This window comes from Coloeus monedula (genome assembly GCF_965178545.1).
Source record: "Coloeus monedula genome assembly, chromosome: 4".
In the NCBI taxonomy this organism is placed as follows: Eukaryota; Metazoa; Chordata; class Aves; order Passeriformes; family Corvidae; genus Coloeus; species Coloeus monedula.
Genome location: NC_138784.1, coordinates 19,497,255 through 19,512,408, shown reverse-complemented (window position 1 = coordinate 19,512,408; position 15,154 = coordinate 19,497,255). Strand labels below are relative to the sequence as shown.

The 15,154-nt window shown below is 42.7% G+C and overlaps 1 protein-coding gene across 4 annotated transcripts in view; it reads right to left on the bottom strand.

Moving 5' to 3' along the window:
• Positions 1–15,154, bottom strand: part of TMTC1 (transmembrane O-mannosyltransferase targeting cadherins 1) — a gene marked incomplete at its 5' end in the record, with an annotated part of 152,155 nt that overhangs the window by 51,393 nt on the left and 85,608 nt on the right. For all 4 annotated transcript variants that reach the window (XM_082280324.1, XM_082280323.1, XM_082280322.1 and 1 more), the window contains one exon: positions 10,181–10,302. In XM_082280324.1, coding sequence (XP_082136450.1) covers positions 10,181–10,302 — 122 coding nt within the window. The remainder of the gene's footprint in view (positions 1–10,180; positions 10,303–15,154) is intronic.

Sequence of the window (15,154 nt, the reverse complement as noted above, 5' to 3'; positions counted from 1 at the left end):
CAGCTAATGCTTCCTATGTGGTTAATTCTGCTGTGACCCTGCCACCACCTACAAACACAGAGAACATTTCAAATTGATTTGCTTTTCTTCTCAGAGTGATGGGGGACTTGACTCCATATCAAACCTTACCACTGGCTTGCCAGGAAATCAGGTTTTATTCACACACACAGGAAAAAAAAAGAAAATTGTCTCAAAAGGACCTTTCATCAAAGATTTGTTTGCCACTTGAAAACCTTACCCTTAAGTACTACATTCCAGACATCTCCATAGCTATCTGCATATGTAGTGAGGCTGCAGGGCTGTGGGTTTGGGGGTTATTTGGTTTTTTAGTTAACTCTAGCATTTCCTAGGGAGGCAAGCATTTCTCCACAAGCACTTTTCTGAAATACTTTGTAGCAAAACCAAAACAATGGGAAACAAGCAAAATCCCCAACCCACTTTTCTAAGTCCATTTTCCACGGGATTATTGTAAAACTGCTCAGATTTTTTTTGGCTTCTGTAGGATAAGCAACAGCCTGCTACAGCAGTGAAAAGTCCATGACAGCTTGGTCCCCAGGGTCCTGAGAAACAGCCCACCCAGGTAACATGGCAGTAGATTTCATGTGGGCTCACAATGAGCATGCATTAAAGGAGAACCTGTAACTTCAGTAATTCCATGATGCAACAGAAAAGCAAAAATGGACCAACAGGCCAACAGTTTTACAATTCCTCAGGGTTTCAGACTCCTGCAGTACTAAAGTGGTACCTTAGGCAGGCCCTGAATTGCAGCGAGGGCCGAGGGCCAGGCAGCCCGGCAGGGAAACCCTCTGTGCTACTGCCATGTGATTCTGGAAGACTGCACACAGGGAGCTGGGTAATGACAGATTTTTGTCTATAATTCCTGTGGGTTGTTAATACTGTTCCACCTGTAAGGAAGCAAAGTGATAGGAGGCACAAGCAGATGGGAATGTGGTGGCATATAGACCTTATTTCCCATGGTGCTCTATATGTATTGCCCTATTAAAGCTAGAGCCAAAACAGCATATACTTAATATTTGCAAACACATCTTGGGTAATTAGATTGCAAATTCAACCTTTCCTTTGGCCATTAGGGCTCCTTTCCCAAGGCGAGGCTGTTACTGACGATGCTTGCACACACCTCTCTATGGATCAGGTTTTTCACTTTTTAGTAAAAGTCAGGAATGGTTTCACTGCATTTAACTCTTGTGGTGATGGCACCTAATCAAAGCCACATGTGCCACAGCCCAGGATTAACAGGATGCTCTGCTACAGCAATCTGCCTGCATCAGAAACCATCTTACCTCCTCCAGAAATTGTCTGGAGACCTACTGGTGTGGAAAGCTCCTGAAGAACAAGACATGTTCTAGTCATGCATTCTACTGCATTTTACAAGTTGTGACTTTGCACAGAGCTCAGTCAGAGCAGGCTGAGAGCTGAAGCTCTGAGAGAACCAAGCCTGGACACCAGCAGTTGCAGTCCCAGCCTCTTCTAACTCACCCAGGCAGGGCAGTAAAAAGGAGTTAAAAAAGGGTGGGAGAAACTATGCAAAAAAGATGCTTTCCTCATGCTTTTTAATGGTAATTTTGTGGATGTCGAATCTTGTGAAGTAGTTGTTCAGGGTTTTCTAAAAACTGATTTAATCTCAACTACACTAACGTAAATTTGGAGTAAATCCACTGATTTCATCAAAGCAGTTACTCCAGATTTCATAGCTCAGCCTAGATAAGAACCCAGATGCATACATGCACTCATATCAGTTTGGGAAAGAGTTGCCTGTAAGCAGCCTGTGGAAACATGGAAGAAACACAGCCGTATTCAGGGGCTGCTAATGCAACAAAAGGGATTACATCAAAAGTGTACTGAGACCAGAAAATGCACTTGGCTTCAGCATTTCACCCGGGAGGCTCCTTCTAGGCTGCAAAACTCATTCTTGATTTCCAGCACTTATTTAAGATGACTCCCTTTCCCTCCATAAAAATCAACCCTCGCTTTTACGCTGCTCTGAAGCCAGTTTAACCCTTGTGTTCATGACTAAATGCATGCTCTGCTGCTGCCCTTCAGAGAGCAGCAAGCACAGCCCTTCAGAAAGACTGCTGCCAGGTCTAAATGCTGAACACAAACATTTGGATTCCCTCTGTTTTACAGTTCCCCACAAGCTTCTTAGCCTCAGTACCACACATATATTACGTGGCAAGACACGCTTTACATGCTCCTAGTCCTAGCTACTCCAGCTCTGCAGCCTGAGCAGAGGAAAGGCACTTAAGAGGAAAAGCCAAAGCAGCTGAAATGCAGCTTGCAGGCAGGGCTGTTGCTGCAGGGGAAAAGGCAGTTCATCCCTGTTAAACTCATCGGCTCTGCTCACGCTTCTCTAATGGAGAGTAATTGATTGCAAAAAGCACGCTCCGCATGCCCTGTGGGCTGCTCCTGCCTCACTACAGCAGTAGATGTGGAAAGGAGCGCTGGCAAAAAAAAGCATAGCCAGGGTGGTTCTTTCTGCCCCAAAAAGCACTCTCAGACATGCAGCTCCAGTGATGAGCTGCGCTGGCAGAGTAGCAAAGATGCTGTTTTTTGAAAAATGTCAAGTTTTTCAAGGCTGGAGCTGTTTGGGCCAGAATGAAATCTGGCCTTTGAAAAAGAATGTTTCCATCTGGAAATAGAGTGTATTTGTATGTGCATGCTAGGTTGCACTTGGGTCATAAAACCATAGAAACATTTAGGTTGGAAAAGACCTTCAAGATCAAGCCCAACCTTCGACCAAAAAAAACCCCTTTCCTCAGTCACCCAAAAGAGCCAGAAACTCAGAAGCTGGGGCACTTCCTGCAAACTGGATCACCTGGATTGAAACCACTGTGCCAGGTCAGGCTCAGACCTGGGGGTGCAGTGGGTGCACATGTAGAGTTTAGAGTCCCCAAAATTCCCCAGCCGTGAAAGCCCATGTGCTGATCTGGAATAACCACACTGCACCGGCTCAGCTTTTCCAGAAATTTTGAGAAGTTTACCTTGCACTGCCAAGTTTACTGCTGGATTGAGACTTTGCCTCGCAGCTGGTACAAGGATAGCCTAAATTCAGCAAGTTACAGGCTAGGTAATTTAACAAAAGTGTAAGCATGGGCCTAGATCAGGTCCAGATCAAACTGCCACCACCGAGTGCTCCAGCAGGGTATAAATCAGGACTAATTATCCTGAAAAGATGCTAGTGTGGGGCAGATAAACCTTAATGTCCCAACTCCCAGATGAGCATCCCCTTCTAAAGGAGCAGTTCTGGCTGCTCTTCCCAACTGTCCTTTCTGTTGTCCATCTCCTTTTGACTGTAAACTTCATCTTGGCTTGGAGAAGTCTTTTGTTTCTAACCTTTTTGTCTAAAGTTCAACTACAGTCAGCACACCTTGGCAAAAAGTTTTGGGTTAACTAAAACTTGGTATTTTTCATAGGAAGATGTTGTACCAAAGCTTTCTCAACCAGATGGTACCACAAGGGAAAAACCTGTTGTAACAGTCATGTTTGGGAATAAATGTCCCAAGGCAAGGAGGATGTGGGATGTGTCTCTGTCCCACAGAATCAGCCAACACCATTCACTGGTACTGAGTTGCAGGACAATGGCAAAAGTGTTGTTTAAACTCCCTGTCTCTTAGTAAGGATGATATGGGATTTATATACTTTTTCTTGATTACTAGAGGTTTTAAAAGACTTCAGGAAGACCATCAAGACACAGTATTTAACATACAAAAGAAATCCCACTGGAAAAGGACAATCCTGACAGCTCAGAAGTATCAGTGTGACAACCAAGAACTTAACCTGCTACTGAGTCTGCTGCAAAAAATGTCAAATTTGCACTGGAATTAAGCAGGCTTTTCCGAGGATAAAGTCTGCAGGTCATAACACAAAGACATAGCAAACTATAAACACTGGAAGAATATATCTAACTTGAAAAAGTACCTTCTGAGTTAGTGCTAAGACTTTGTCACTGGCTCTAAATTAAAAGCTATGTAGGCCTGAATTAAAGATACTTAGACATGATCAGCTAAGTAATCAAAATGATTTACCTCCACTAGCAATGTGATCCTCTAGGCAGAACGTGATGTAATTAGAGAAAATGCAGGAACTTTTCGTTATTAGAGAGAAAATACGGACTAGAAATGAATTATTTCACTAACCCTTGAATGGCTGTTCAACATTTGGACACATTTCCCCCTCCTTCCAAAAAGCCATGTGATAAACAAACCCCCTTCATTAGAGTCTTTGAGTCCAAGATTTCACATCCAACAGATTTCTATCTGAAATATTTACAGGTAACACAGAAACCTTTCAGGTTTTTGATGACTGTATGAATTATGGAAAGAAAACATTTTATAAATGAAAAATCCGATATAATTCCATTGGGATTCCACAGAAATTTCCCTAGATCTTATATACCTCAGTAGGGATGGGTCTGTATGCTACAGTTTCAATTTAAGTACTGTCATAACACCTGGAATTCTGTAGTATGAAATAATTTCCCATTCAGTTCCATCACAAGTCTCCAAAAACTCCACGTAAGACTATTATCTATTAAATTTCACAAGGCATCTTCTTAAGGCCAATGTATTACCTTGTAAATAAGAATTCTGCTTTTAATCAACATGACCAAGTAGATTACTTCCGCGAGATGACATTAACTTATTATTTTTAAAGCCAATATCTTTACCTATCTCTCATTTTCAAGAGCAGAATAAATGCATTTGAAGGTTTTCCCTTAGGTTAATCTACCACAACAAAACCAGAAATCTTTCCAGTATAGACATTAATGCCCATAACTCCACAAAATTTTAGCTTTTTCCTGGACATGCCCAAAACACATTTCTCAAAAGCATGTTTTAAATTTAGTTAAAGTAACACAATACTGCAGTCTAGACCAAACACGCCATGAGCTCATCTTGTTCAGCTTTGCAGAATCATTTCAGTTTTTATTCCTATGTCTTTACTGCCTTCTGTCAAAATATATGGCACTGGCATCTCAGCATTTTTTGCCTGCATTAACAGAAGATGGCTGCTTCGATTTCTCCTTGAAGTGTTTAATAGGACAGGGCAAGCCTGCAAAGGTAGGAGCTTAAGTTTGGAAATGCTTCTATAAGGTAGCTGCTCTCAGCATTTAGCCCTCCTACAAGCCTTCTCATTCATTAATGAGAACTCTCTCTGGTCCCTTCTGAAGGGCAGAGTGGGGTTATTATCCCTACTTCGCAGGTGGGGAAGCAGAACTGGGGTCACTTGCCTCAGCGGAAGTCCCAACCACCTCGCCTCCAGCCACGAGCCAGTTTTGCAGACTGCTGCTCAAACTGACACCCTGAAGCAGGGACAGGCATCCCTCACAGAAAAGAGGGACTCAGCTGGGGCTGGGGTCTGGCCTATTGCCATCACATAATGCTCTCCCATTTCTCTCCCAGTGCCCTCAGGTCTGCACCTGAATTACAGGGAATATAATCCAGTTCAGTTCATTTGAACTTTGGCAGCCCCATGGCCCCCGCGAGAACGGCAGCAACAGAATACGCAATGAAATCATGTCTGTTTCGAGTAAATGGAACAGGTGTAATTTGGATTCCATATACAAAGCCCAAATGACTTGTGGACTCAACTTGAAAACTGGCAAAATGCTTAATTGTGTTGTTGAATTGAGATCAGGGAGAAGATAAACCGGCTCCACGGAGCCAACAGGACTTTCACTGCTGACTTCGCTGGGTCAGTGTTTGACTCCACATGAAAAGAGAAGCTTCTTCTGTAAATCAGATGATCCTTTACAGGATCTGATCTCATACTGAAAGAATTCTGAAAGGCAAACAGAAATTCAGCTCCCTGTGAACTTGTAGCTTCAAATAACGATGAAGAAAGGAGTGGCATAAGAAACTGAAACCCCATTGCACAACTGCTCTTTAAGAAAATGAAGGTAACATGGAGTACATAACACACTCCCAGAAAAGAGAAGCACCCAGTAAGTCCTGTCCTCAAGTGGCTGCCTTCTAAGCAATGGGCACTTCTGCTCAGAAATTATCAGGTTCACAAAAGTTACAGATGATTCCACCACCTACTAGGTTCTTTTCTTTGCCCTCCAATTACAAAAGTTAATAATGTTTGGGATTACACTAGTTGGAACAAATGCATTAGCACAAAGAATTAAAAACATGCTCTATGCAAAGGCAAAAATTCATATGGTCCTTGCTTTGCATGAGGAAAACTTTACCATGATGTGTTAATTTCTTGAAAAATACAAATGTGCTTTTTTCTGGATTTTAAGATAGATGGTGAAGCAAATGCCATCCTGTATATAGCAGTGATCTTCTCTCCTAGTATTGTCAATTAGGGTTGCAACATCAACTCTTGATATAGTGAGGAGCTGGCGAAAAAATCCTGACAGCAACCTGTAATTGCCTGTGCTGGGAAAGAGTAAGTATCCATCCTGCAACCCACTCACTGCAATCTCCACCACGAATGAGTTGCCATAAAAATGGGGCAGGTACCACAGGATTGCCTATTGCTCTCAGCAAATTGGAAAGAACCCACGGAGCGATGTTTTGGTTGATTTGTAGGCTCATATGAGGCTGTGAAAACAGCTTAAGTTGTCCAGCTACAACACGGCAGCTCAGCCAGGAGCCAGGGCTACCAAGGTAGCAGTGAAAGATGAGGAAAACACTGAAATTGCTCTGGTAGGAAAGGTCTGGTCCAATGAGGTGAGGGGAACCCCAGCTCTGCTGCAGTGTCAGTAGGGCAGGGAGCTCCTGGACAGCCCCAGAGTTGGCACTGCTGCTCCTGTTTCTGCACGGTGAAGGGCTACACAGAGGAAGAGCTGCTGCTCCTGTGTAAGCACAGATAAATTGCTCACAACTCAGAACAACTGCCTGCACTCAGCTGTTCTGCATTTTCAAACAATTACACTGTCTGTGGGGTTCTGAGCAGTGTTAGCATCAACACTTTGAAGAGGGGAAAAAACTGTAATTTAAGCCTTTCACTGATTCAGCTATTTAAGTGATGCCACTTTGAAAAACTGGCCTAGAGAGCTGTATCCTATCCAGCACTCCCTAGGTAAGTATTTCACACCATTTGACCTCCTGAAAACAAGTTTTCCCCTCTTATGGACAGGAAAAAAAGAGCAAAAAAAACCCAAAAAAACCCCAAACTAACAAAAAAATTACAAGTTAAAAGATAATAAATTGTTTTCCAATGAAATTTTTCAAGCTGAAGTAATACATTATTAAAAATTCCTAATTTAAACAAGTAAGTTCTTGTAACCTTCAAATGAAAAATAAATACAAGAAATATTTTCTCCAAATATTTCTGTTTAGCTGAACACAATTAAAGAAAATATTCCACCATTTTGACATAGTTTGTATGCTTCTCCCCCGAGGCAGACTGCAGACAGAAGAGAAATTGTTCCAAATACCCATCAATCCCCAGAAGGCAAGGCCCAGCCATATAATTAGACATTGAGCAAAAGGCTTATTTCTTTCTTCTTTCTATTTTTAATATCTTTTACATAAATCCTTGAGTCCTTACTTAACTTCTATTGAAAAGAAAATGCTTGACATTTTCCCCAGGTACCTACTGAGCAACGCTGAATTAGGACTTCAGGCTGTGACACACATACACCACTGTCCCATCCATAAATATGCACGTGTCACATGCATAAATACCAATAAAAGGCTATTGCTTGAAACAGAGATAGAAAAGTGCCTTCCAGCATAAGCCCAAAACCATAGATCACTGAATCCTCTCCACCACTTTGAGGACTTTTGTCTAAATAAATCTGCACAGCAACCTCTGACTTGCTAACTGAGTTTTAGAGCCGGAACAGCAAAGGATAGGAAAGCCCCTTTTCAAGATGTAACATGAGAAAACTGCTAAAGGCTGTTCTAAATAAGAACACGAGTGCTTCCTAAAGCCATCGTTACTAAACTGCCTTTTACCTCCCAAGGGAAAGAACAAAACAAAACAAAATCACATTATTTCTGGGCTGCCATCGTCATGAATGTTTGCCAAAGTTCCCCTCACCACCCCTGCAATTTTGGACCTAGAGGATGCAAGAGATGCTCAGCTCTCTCCAGATGATTCGGCATGAAAGTGCCCACCTTTCCCATGCACTGCCAGGGCTTGCCTTCCCTTTTCATGCCAGCTACCTGCCAGCATGGGCTAGGAGCAAAAACTAAATGTCACAAAGCAGGACAGAAGTGATTGAGTGAAGTATCAGATCCAGGGACTCTGACACAGACTTACTCCAGAGTAATCATTTAATCCTTCTGCCTCAGTCTTTCTAACTGAAAGAAAAAAAAAAAGTAGCAACTATCAATTACCTACTTCGTAGGTCATATTTGCAAAGCCCTCAGGGAGATGAAAAGCATTATACAAACTATATGCACACATGTTAACGCTGATTAATTTTCTCTGTGCAAACATACCCTTTTTTCTTCTTCATTGCCCCTCCTCTCATTATATCAGCAGTCTCATCTGGAGGAGAACGAGGAACTGCTGACAGCTGAAGTATTTTCCGCAGTTGTTCTTTTGAGATTCAGAAATGCAACCACCCAACACAGCCCTGCGTTCAGCTGACTGTTTCCTTAATAGTTTTGCTCTTTCATGTGTTTCCTCATTTTCTGTTACATGAATTTAAAGCAATCTGATTTCCAAGTTAATTTGAAATGATGCAGGATCCATTAGTTGAGGGTAGCATTTGCAAAATAACTCTGAGAGACAACTTCCACTCACTATACTTTCAGGTACACCCTCCTCAAACAAAGGCAGGGCTAGTGATGTGAATAAAGTCAGCAGAATTTGACCTAAAAAGCTTGTCGGTATACAGAGGCACACGGATACAGCCTAACTGCATAAGAGCCTTGTGACACATGCAATAGCTCCTCCACAGCCTGAGGTTTACACCAATGAGCAGCCTTTTTGTGACAGTGCTTACACCCATGCCAATCAGAATATGTACAGCTTTTCAAAATACTATCTGTAAGCATTTTTCTTAGGATGTTTGGATGCACAGTTTCTGAAGAATACAGTCTAAATGTTTTGTGGAATAAAACTTCTGTTTCAGTTGTCACAAACTAACCCAGGGTGAAACTGAGGACTTCTGCTTTGTCAGCAGCTCAGCAGTTCCTATTAGATATAACCGAGGCTGGCCCTCTGCACCCAAGGGTAGAATTGGGATTTCTGACTTGCAGCATCCAAGATGCAGGATCCACTTATGCTCATGCATGGAACAAACTGCACTGGCATAAGTTTCCCAGAGATGCTGTGGAATCTCCCTCTTTGGACATATTCAAAAGCTGTTTGTACCTAGCCCCAGGCAACTGGCTCTGCTTGCGCAGGGAATTTGGACCAGATCACCTCCCAAGGTCCTTTCCAGCCTCAAGCAGCCTGTGTTTCCCTGAAACAGGCAATGCTCTGGTGCATCTTGGATGAATGGCCTCTGACTGCCAGTGCAGCCTCTGCTCTGGATACTGTGGAGATGTCACAAGTAACGCCTCAAAGTTGTCCATGCGTAAATGCAATGGGAAGCACCCAGACTGCTGAAGTGACAATTGTTAGAGGCTGGAAGCTGAGGGGAATTTCAGGGCATTGGCTGAGGGATGGAGAAGTGACTGGATTTTCCTCCTCCTGTTCAACAACTGCAAATCTCCACTCTTAGATGTGCATGCAATCAGTAGTTCACAGGCAGGAGCCCATGCACATATTCCACAACTGAAGCCAGGAGCCTCTTGAGACAGCAAAAGTCTCCTTTGTATTCACTGACCACCTAATGGAGTGGGAAAGCTGAACAAGAACCCAATAAAAACATGACAGGCTAACTTCCTAGCTGCTATCCTTAAGATAAAATCATTGAGGAACTGAATTTGGTACTGCTACCAAGAAAGAGTCTTGGAGGACAATCCTCAGGAAACAACACCTCACCTCTGTATTGAGCTGTGTCAAGCACACCAAAAAATCTGTGTTTAAAAAAAAAGCAAGGATTTTGAGTAGCTTTGCTCCTGCCAAGCAATCTGCTCTCAGCTGACTATAAAATCTCTCATGCTATAACACCAAAACTCCCAGGCAGAGAACACACTGACTAGCAATATAATGTTTGAAGTACTTAAAAGGGAAGAAGCAATCATGCCTGCTTTCAGAAAAGGAGATGGTGGTCTCATTAGCAAAAAAATTCAATTGCAATAGTTACCTCGGCATGTAAAGGACTCGCTCTGCCACCACAAATCCCACCCTGAAGAAGAGGTTGCTGGCTGGGATGAATGGGAAAACCAGGAACAACAAGCCAACCAAAACTTCTTTGTGTTCCAGTTTCTGTAATAATACAAAATTAAACAAGTATCAACTAAAAAAATCCAACTTAATTCACCTCTAACTTTCCCCTTTCCTTTGAGGGTCTTAAAAAAAGCAACTCAGATCAACATTTGGTATGTTTTTGCATTTAAAAGAAATTTTTGCAAGACACTAATCTTTGATATTTATGCTGGTGCATCTAATATACCCAGAAAGTGCACAAACACTACCCACTGTGTCTATTATTACCCTTGGAATCTTTTCCAAGGTCAGCTCTACCATATGCATGGCACAGCTATCACCTAAGCTATAACTCATGTTGGTAATATGTAAGTATAGAGTAGTGTGAATGTATACATTAGCATGTCTACGACTGTGTGACTGTATGTAAATACACAAATGCATATCACATACACACAGACTGCTGTGTTCAGCCCTAAATGTTTGTAACAGAGAAAAAACTGTTCAATCAGTCATATTTTGTGTAAAGAAAACTAGCCCCAAGTGACACATTAATGCAGTCATTTTATCCCTTTCAGGGAAAATATCTACACTTGAAATGATACTTTTGCACACAAGGTCTCCATATTCATACAAAGTCAGAAATTTGAGACATGCTGTATGCTGAAATTAATGATTTTCACTTGAGCTCAGTTAATGTCCTTCACTTGCACTCACTTTAATGTCAGCTTGCTCTTTGAGGAGAAATGGAATTACCACATGCAATTCAAACCAACTGTGACCCGTGGAGCCAACACAGGCGTCTGGGGATGCTGTGACCAGCAGTGGCCACTCATCCTGCCGTGGACAGACCCAAGTGGCCTGAGCAAGCTGAGTTTCAGGTTTCGCTCCATCCCAAGAGGGTAAATCAGCTCTTGCTTCTCAAAGAATGACACCAGGATAGAAATGTAGCTTTAGGTGTGTTCAATCACCCAGACAGACAGCTGTGCTTTCCCGCCCCAGATACTGCTCCTCACTGGCTGCAGACATCGTGAGAAGCTTTGTCATGCTTAGAAACAGATGCAACCAGAATCACTTAATGGTTGAAACACTTTCTAATTGTTGTGGGCAATTTCTCAGTTTTGGAGAGCAAATTGAATTCTCTTTGCCGGAGGGAGCTACATTTAGAAACGTTGAACAAGATTTTTGAGTAGAGAAATGGAGCCCAATCAATGATGCGGGGCCAAGCAGTACAAGCTGTCTTGCTTTTGCACAGCTGCAGACTGCAACAGCAGTTACCCCTGGTCTAGACAGTGGCTGAAATTCAGAAGTCCTCCTACTAAAATATATTCATCCTATTCTATGGGAAAGACAACAAGCATTTCCTATGGGTACCAAAAGCAAGGGTACAAGTCAGGAGGCTCTGATGTCACTTTAGAGGAGCTGAACCACAGGATGACAAAAAAGTGCACTGATTTCTCCTGGCTCAGAGAGGAATCATGAGGCAGAGAGAGGAGTAGAATTCACGTCTCCAGATTTCTTTATTAATATATGTTTTAAATAGCACCACAGTTATCTATGGTGCTTCTATCATCCACTTTCTCTGTATCCTGGATTCACAGTCACTAGTGCCTACATATAGTCACAACAGCATCTAAAGTACATTATTCTCAGAGCTGAAGGAGACATCAATCCATAAAGATGATGAGCAGAGGTGCCTGGTAATTACAGCAGAAAATTGAATAGGAAAAAAAAACTATTAAAAATTTCTTCTCAACTCTGAATTAAAATTACCAGTTCTAGCTTGACTTCAGCTTCCCTCCCCACCCAGAGCTGGAAATATACTCCATTTTTCTCTTGCGATTTGACTCTCCTTTCCCACCTTGTCTGACCTAATTTTGGTGCTCATCTTCTGCCACCACTCTACCCCAGGGCTTTGACACTAAAGACCTGGAGGCACAAGAAGGTATGTTGGCCCAAAGGGAGTGCACTGCTGGCACATAAAATGTTCTCTGTCCCCAAGATACACACTTGCTCTCAAACAAACCAGCTATCAAATATTTCTCCAGTTGTCGATCATTAAATCAATAATTGGGAAAACAACCTCTAGTTAAACATCTCCAGGAAGGACACGGTGTTATTCAAGGCTGCAGCACTGCAGATAAGCAAAGGAAACTGAATGCTAGAGAAAGACAAATAAAACTTGTACATCGAATGGGAAAGAGGAAAATGTGGGAATTAGCTCAGCTGAAGGATCAAATGATTCTGCATGCCCTTTTTCTCCCCAGAACAAGTCAAAACTTCATGCTAGTGCCATTGAGGGCTGCCAGCTCAGTCCCTTGGGCAGGGCTCAGAGACAGGAGTCCAGCAGGCACAAACCAGCTTCACGGAGCAGCAGAACCCTCCACAGTGCTCCTTATATCTGGAAAAAAAACTACCTGGCAGTGCCCTTTTTAAAGCATTCCATGAAGGCAGAGGCTTTTGGGGAGAGCTGGCCCCTAAAGGCCAGGCTTCAGCTGGTTTTGTGCTATGCACAGTCATGCCTGTGAGCCAGTCGTAGGGCTGCAGGAACAGTGGGCAGCTGGATCTCCCCTTCAACACAAGCCATAGGAAATTCCCTCCACGTGTTTTTCTAAATAAAACAAACCCAACCTATACGTAGCCTGTTACATCTTCCAGGCAAAGAAATAAAAGAAATATTAGGGCCATTTATTTGGTTTAGCCACTTTGGTCATATGATCCCACTTCAGATAGCTGAGCTAAGGGTGTCAGAATCAGCATCTTCCAGGTGCCCAGAGCAGTAGTAAAAGCTTTTAGAGAGTAATAGGCAATTTTGTTTGTCTTCCTTTCTCCTTAAAATAAAATAGCTAGGACTAGAAATTATAGATCACTACATTCTTTTTCCAGAGAGACAATTCCTTTCCTCTTAAAGACAGTGCTTTCTTTTGGAAATACAAAGCTTGTCTTTCTGTCACAGAAGTCTCTGCTGGGGGAGAAACAACAAACATGTTTGAATTAACCTTAAAATGATTTCTCTTGTCAAAGACAAGCTGATTTCAAATCAAAATAGCATTTATTATAGTAAATAGCTTGGCGGGAGGGATTTTTCAAATTCACATGAGCCCTTCATTATGTTGTAACAAAAAAAACCCATCAATAAAACAACAAACCAAACCAAAAACCAATTAAAAGAAAAAACTTTTTAACTTACTTTTCATAGACTTATCAAAGAACCTAAGAAAACTATTTCTCCCAGGGGCAATACAAAAAGTGTCCCACTGTCTCAAACAAAATATCAAAGAATCACTCCAAGGTCAAACATGATCAATACAGCAATAAACCTCAAAAATTGCTTCCTTGGCACTTTGAGGGGAAAGGAAGAAACTCTAGAATTTCCAACTGAAAGAGGTCTTTCCGTGTTACATATAAGCCATATTCCTGAGCCATAAATATTTGCTGACTACCACTAAAGCACAAGTCTTCAACAAGGCAGAGCCCTCAAAGTGTGAGTGGAGGAGGTGCACAGATTACTTCAGCACATCTGTCATAACTATGGACTTGCACAAACCCAGCACAAATTCCTTATTTTTCCCCATGAGAAAGCATGGTCTGAGGTGCCAGATCCATGAAGCCCACACTGTGCTGACAGGACTGATGCTCACATCGCCTGGCACCTCCAAGGGCCGAGGTGTTGGAAAGCAGAGCTGTGAGGACAGCACTCCTCCTGGCTGGACTAAGCTGCACCTCAGGGAAGACAGCAGCTGGGCAAACAAATTCAAGCTGATTCCATTCTGTTCTACCTCTGGATGTTTCCAAAGGTGTTTATACGTGCTTGTCTGTTTGATGGGAAGGTGGCAATCAAATGGGTTTAATTCCCTCCTCTAACAATTTATTTTGAGAATGAGGGAAGTGTCACCTCTCCACCATTCACAGCTCCATGGAGGAAAGACCTCATTCCTAGCAAAGGCATCAAACTCTCTGACAGTGAGCTCTGGATGGCCCATTGCAGCCAGTGAGATGCTATGCTTGGAACACCTGACTGCATGTGCAGAAAAGCTGCATCCAGGAAAGTTGGTAGTGCATGGCTGTATAAAAGCAATGATTGCTATTACACATTTCCAAACATTTGCAGGCCTAGGATTTAAGTGCATTATCCATCATAAGAGACAAAGAGACTGAGAGAAGCTGCATGACTCTCTGCAGAACACAGAGGATGACGCTTCTTCAGTATATTCCTAAGATCCATTTGTACAAACCCTTAGTGAAGACTGCACACAACCCTACTCCATCTATTCCTGCTGTACCACTCTCTCATGAAGCCACAAGTAGCTCAGCAATGTGACTCCTCACCAGCCTGCATCAAAGCACTGGCAGCATCTCACCTGGCAAGAGGTCAGCCTCTGCAAACACCCACTCTTGCACTTTCCACATATGCAGCAATCAAGATAAAAGGGATGGTGTAGAAGCATGTCAAATTCACTCTCCATTCATGCATAAGGTGATAAAAAGAAAGCATTAAGCTAATCAGGAATTAACCCTAGGGACTGATTCCTTCAAAGAAAAAAAGTCTCTGTGGTTGTAAAGCTCACGGAAGCACTGGGTGTTCCCAAGTCCCACCTCACTGGTGGGCATGCACAGATGGGCCGTGGCAGAGCTGTATCGTGCTCCATGTACCATCAGCATGGTCTCCTTTAGGTCACCACAGAAATCTGGATGGGACACACACATCTTTATCTACCGTGACCAAACAGGAGGGCACCGCGGAGCTGTGGTTATTTCACTCTGCTGCCTGTGCAACTGCTTCCAAGAAAATGATGCCAAAAGTCGGGTGCTAACAGATGGTCCAAAAAACTCAAGCATTTGGTAAGCAAAAGGTAACTTCCCCACTTCAAAACTGGCTCAGACACCTGTCTTAATCAGCCGGCTCCTAGAA